The 6,000-nt window shown below is 31.8% G+C and overlaps 1 protein-coding gene across 1 annotated transcript in view; it reads left to right on the top strand.

The window, feature by feature from the left end:
- The window catches only part of LOC117174609, a 119,534-nt gene that overhangs the window by 75,534 nt on the left and 38,000 nt on the right, over positions 1-6,000 (top strand). The window contains exon 2 of the mRNA XM_033363852.1: positions 2,961-3,044. Coding sequence (XP_033219743.1) covers positions 2,961-3,044 — 84 coding nt within the window. The remainder of the gene's footprint in view (positions 1-2,960; positions 3,045-6,000) is intronic.

Consider the following 6,000-nt stretch of genomic DNA (forward strand, 5'->3'; position numbering starts at 1 on the left):
CTTTAAGATCATTGAGATTAATTTGCTTGAAGGTAAAACAAAAACGCATCTGGCAACAACTTCAATAAACACATTTCAATGTTTTATTTTTGAATAGAATATGAAAATATAAACGTAAACATTCAATAAAACATAATAACATGTATCCAATTTATACACGTAACATATCTCCCTTTCTTAAAATAGAGGTTTAAAAATGTACAAAAAACTCGAAAAATTTGAGTGCCTGATCAAAACCACAGTTTCTACTGAAGTCATAACATGTCTGACTATAACAGTACTTTTCCACTTTGTAAAGCAGCCGGATTACTCAGAAAGAGCTACTTCTCCAAGTGGAAACGTGATGAAATGGTCAGACAAGAGATGAGTTGTTGACATTCAGCATCACAGATCTTTCTTTTTGAAGTCAATATTCTCCTTAGGCTTTATGAAATTGATTCCATAGTATTCATTCAACTTCAAAACATATCCTTAGAGCTATAATTGTATTCGAATTAACAGTAGTGGATTACTCTATATTATCAAAAATTAGAATTGATTTAATTAAATAGGTCAAAGACTAAACATAACTCCTTCAAGTGAAGCTTCACTAAAAAATTTTTGTATCATGTTAAAATATGACTTACAACTGTTACCAAATATTTATATTAAAAGAATAACCTATATGAATGTAGTTTTCTTACAAATAAGGAGTTTTTAAAGCAATAATCACTGATGCATTCAACAGAGCATATTTTTAAATAAAATCATATAAATAATTAACTATGTTTTATACCTAATTAGAACAAATATTTTTACATAAGTCAAAATTGATGTAGTCGATTTTTGGAAATAAATTGTAAGTGTATTAAAAATGTTCCAATTACTGCTATTACTGTAGATGATGAGAAGGATGAGTATCGGTTAGTAAAAGAGCCTGCCTGAAAAATTCGTTTATCGGTTTACAGAGAAAAGCTGCTGATTATTCTCCAACGGGTTAATCTTCTATCGTTTTTCTGGGTTCAAATATCGTAATTACCACCTTCTGGTCCTAGAATGATATATCCTAGACAAAGCAGGGAAAAGATGCAAGAAAATAACAAAAATGGAAAGTAAGCATTGTTTTCGAAGTTTAGATGATAAATTCGTGCCTATTTTCGGAGCCTGAATTCAATACTTTGCGTTGATTGAAGACAGTTATCAGTGGCTTTTGCATGTAAGTAATTTCCTAAGCTTTCAAAATTGAACTTGTCAGTTATTAATTTCTTTTGTTCCAAAACGTAGGGTAAAAAACGTAGAATATTTGTGATTTCCAAGATAAGTCCCCGTGTTGGTTAGAAACTGCAGGTAAAAACGTAATCTATTTGACCGTTCCAGAACAGATAATAAAACTAGCAAAAGGAAAAATTAAATCCTGCCATTAAGAAATAACCCCTCATAACCTCACTTAACCGCTTTCTGTTTTCAGACTACCAACACGAAATTATTAAAAATAGGTTGCTTCTATGCTTTGTATCAATTATTTCTTGTTGCCTGGCAAATAAAATTTTTAATTTTTAAACTTTTTATGACTTTCTTTTTACCTTTCTCAATACTAATTTCTATGTGTAAAAATGACAAGGTTCTATCTTGGAGAAAGCAAATAAACAAATGCTAACTCATGGATACCAATTTCAAAGGTACTACAGAGTTGAGGGCGTTTATGTACAGAATACAACTTATTATTTTGTCGTTTGGATACTTCAATTTCATAATTGGGTTTATTTAACGCCTATTTCACGTTTTATAATAAATTTTGCATATATAATTGTTCATCAAGGCACATCGATATTTTTAAAATGTACTAGGAATAAACTTGTATGCAGTTACTAAGTAAAACATAAAAAGTATACAAATTATTTAAAAAATCAAGACACTATTGAATTATTAAGACTTCTAAAGTATTTAGGAATTTATAATCTATGCAGCTAAAATATAATTGCTACATTGCAGTAACGACTATAAAGCTACTGAGGATGTATCGATTTACGTAGTTGATAAATAGAGAGCGGACTAAATATGATATGTAATTGGCTACGAATCGCCCGCAAAAGAATAACCACTATGGGGCATCTAGAAAAAAATGTTCTTCATAGTTCTGAAAGCGATTAAAAACTTTCTTTTTAAAGTCAAATACACAGCCCATAAGTAGCTGTAGTCACAAAGCACTAAAAGTAACGCTCTTCTTTTTATTTTTGAACCTAAAAATGGTGTTACCAGATCTACGTTTCCAAAAAAAATTTTTAAATCTAGTTGAATTTATACCTGTATAGTAATGATGGCATTACAATATTTTTTTCCTAGTCTAAATGACCCAGAATGATTTAAAAATCTTAAAAAGTCGACTCTTTCTCTTTTTTCTTAGAGTTCTATCAATTTCTCGACTGCCTAACTGTCTTGATATATGTTATCGGGAATATATTCTCAATACATTGAAACAGCATTATATGAAGAAGTAAAATCAGTTTCTTTGATCTTTAATTATAAAAAAGTATCTAAAGGAGAAGTATTGTTCTTATTTTAAGTTAAGATTAACCAAACATATAGAGTGATATCACTCCTTATTATTTTTTCGGGCTGCTTCTTTATGTTCGCTCCTTCCTCATAACTCTGTGCAGTATTTATGTTTTCTAATTCTTTTGCAGGCGATTCGTAACCAATAGCATAACATAACTAACACGTTTGCCATTGAAAAAACGGTTGCAAGTTCATTAAATCCTCCATTGGCATTTATTTAGGAGAAAATTATTTTTCGTATACTGCTTGCTAAAATATTGCATGTTTTATCAGTCGATTTTTTAAATCCAAATGGTCTATATTAATATTTATCACGTTAATTGTAAATACATATATTTATCAATGTTATTTCAAAATCTGCACTAAGTTGCATTTTATTTCAAACCCTAGGGTCAGTAGAAATATCATTTTACTTATTTTTTCAGTTGTCACGGTGTTGAGAGCAGACATGCCACGAAGCATGAAAAACGTCGGTTGCAGAAGCTCGAAACTTCCTGGCCATTTTCCCTGTAAGTTTGTTTAAAATTCTATTGACATAATAATTTAAGATAATTACGAAGGACCATACATGAAACGAAATGAGGAATTCTATTTGGTCAATTATTTATACCAGAGTTTTAAGAGAAACATTCAGATACATTTACCTTAATTTCTACTAATGGCTTTCCCAAAATTCTGTTTCACACAATTTTGACCATGGAACACATCACTTCTTAACTATGTGAGATTTTAATTAAAATTTTTCAATCTGTTTGGACCGACTTTCACATAAAGAGATCCAGTTTTTTAAAAGAATTTATATCTCCTTTTTAAAACTTTTTACTTACTCTCTCAGTCTGATTAAAAAGTTCTATACGATTTAAAAAAGTGCATCCTTGCAACGGCACAGAGGTTGTTCGTATGAGAAAAACATCAATTAAAACAGGGAGAGGGGGTGTTTTAATAAATTGTTACTTTTTCCTAAATCTAAAGGATGATTTAGAGATCATAATCTAACTGTTTGTGAACTTCGACGCATTTCAGCATCAACGTTGGGGGTCACCCTTAAGGATGACGACCTTCCACCTTGATTCGCTATGGAAATACAAGCACGAACGTGACCTCGGCATGACGAGAGATATCCGAGACATGCAATAATATACCGAATTCTTTCTTGACTGATGGCATTTTAACGTAAAATGTCTAGAAGCACCGCTGCCTGAGCCAAAGATCAAAGAAATGGTTGGTTCCGGTACATCAGTCTGAAAAGAAAACTCTCTTCTCTGGACGTTCCTCTGGAACATTAAAAAAAATCGTTCGTTCCTATACATCAATGTTTAAAGAAATCTCACGTATCGAAAACAAAACGAATAATAATAATTGATTAGAGTTTACTTTGACTTGAAGAATAAGCTTTATTCAACTTTTAGGAATATATAATTGTGATTGTCAACATACTCGTATTAACCATTTTAGACAATGAAATTTTCCAATACAAAAAAATCCTAACCATCAATAATATTTCTTTTTAACTAGGGGTAACCTAAAAATATATGAAAATATAAAACTGAGAGATCAAGGAATATATTTTTGATGGATATTATTTTCACACGTGGCTATAGCTCAAGTGACATTACATGCCACGATGTTAGAACAAAAAAGTTAAAACTTTTCAAAAATATATAAGTAGAACGGATGCAAATATCGAAAAATATGGGGAAATTAATTTTATCACGATTTATTTGATTTTAACCTGAGCATTTCAAAATATCCTCTGATCTAAAATATTGAACTATACACTTGAATTTTATTTTTTAACGCAATATAAGTGATACTTGTGAATCTAAAATATTTTCGAAATGGTGTTAATATTACTGAGCAATTTTTCGTGTTAAATTTGTAGTTTACTTTTTGGCAATTACCCATAAAATTAAAGAATTATTTAGAGAGATCCACCTGAGCGCATGTCCAAACTGATCTTGCTAAACTCTTAGCAATGGGCAGAAATATTCTCAACATTACTAAGGTGATTGAATCCTCGAAGTTCAGACCACAAACCGGTTTTATCGAAATACATTGTTTAAATTCAAACTTATAGAACAAGCAAAGGGATAAATCTTAATCGTAATTTTATTTTTAAGATAAATACAATGTTGAGAGCCTTATTTAAATATACAAATTCAAATTCTGATTCGGTTGTTAATAAGTCTCAATATAACTTTCAAATTACGTTTCGCAATTCATTACACTAAATTACAGATCCTGTAAAAATCAGTCATACTTAATCCTCTGAATTTGAACAGTTCTATTTTCCATTCATAAAAAAATAGTAGATTGCGTGCAAAGGGAAAGAACGTTCAGTAGAAATGTTATCGAAATTATCAAAAGTTACCAGAAAATTATCAAAAATTTGCGTAAATTACTATACATTTCTTAAATTTTAAGGAATTTCATAAATTTTCATAATTTTGGAAATTTATTGAAATTTTGATAAATTGCAATAATTTCTCAAATTTGTCGGCCCGAATTAATTTTAAATCAAGCAGACCGTACATGTTCAAGCTGCAGAATCTTTTCGGCAATATTTACTCTTGTATGGATATTGCGTGCTGCGGAACTGTCTGCTTGTTTATTTTATTGAGAAAAACGAACTGTCACAAAATAACCTTGATTCCATATACCGAAGAAGTCTAGCTTAAGTCTGTACAGGGTATAACCGTAACTTGATTCTTTATACGGATTTACGTACCAGAACTTAATTCTGTGTTGCATGGAGCAGACGAATTATAGCCGACTTCCTTTAAATTTATGGAAATTAATTAAATGTATGGTAATTTATGGGAATGTAGGGAAATTTACCGGTAAACTTTGATAGCAGTGCTGCTGCGTGCGCAATAGCTCGGGGTGCTAAACTCCAAGTCGTTGCCCATTGGACAATTTTACGAAAAACTAAATCAAATTCGTTGTTTTCTCTAGGGAGGAAAAGTTATGACGTAGCGGGCAGAAAGTAAAGAGGCCGCAAAATTGTCACTTTCGAAGTGCTGTACAGGTCAAGAATGTCAAATTTCCAAATAGGCCGTTGGGAAATATTTATTTGTGTGGCAAGTTCAAAGCAGGACTGATTTCAAGAGTGTGAAGTTCTCAACACGAGACAACGGCGAGTGATGCAAACTCCGCAAATGAACGAAATCAATGCATCGCTTAACGGGAATGGGCATGGACTCTCATTGCTCAGCGCTGCTTATTTTATTCCGCTAGATATAGTGTGCTTACACTAACTCACCGGATCCAACCTAAATTCACTTCAGCCAAGTTCGGAGCGGTAAATTGAAGGTTAGGAATCATTCCACGTCCATCGATTTACAATGTTTTTTACGCCTTCCCTACCAGCGCCGGATTAACCTTTTTCGGGGCCTGGGGCTAAATCTTGAAGGGGCCCCCTTAAGGGCAGAGAAAATCCAAATGTTTGACGGTGCAGAAAAATAA

The sequence above is a fragment of the Belonocnema kinseyi genome, chromosome 6 (genome assembly GCF_010883055.1).
Source record: "Belonocnema kinseyi isolate 2016_QV_RU_SX_M_011 chromosome 6, B_treatae_v1, whole genome shotgun sequence".
NCBI classification, from domain to species: Eukaryota; Metazoa; Arthropoda; class Insecta; order Hymenoptera; family Cynipidae; genus Belonocnema; species Belonocnema kinseyi.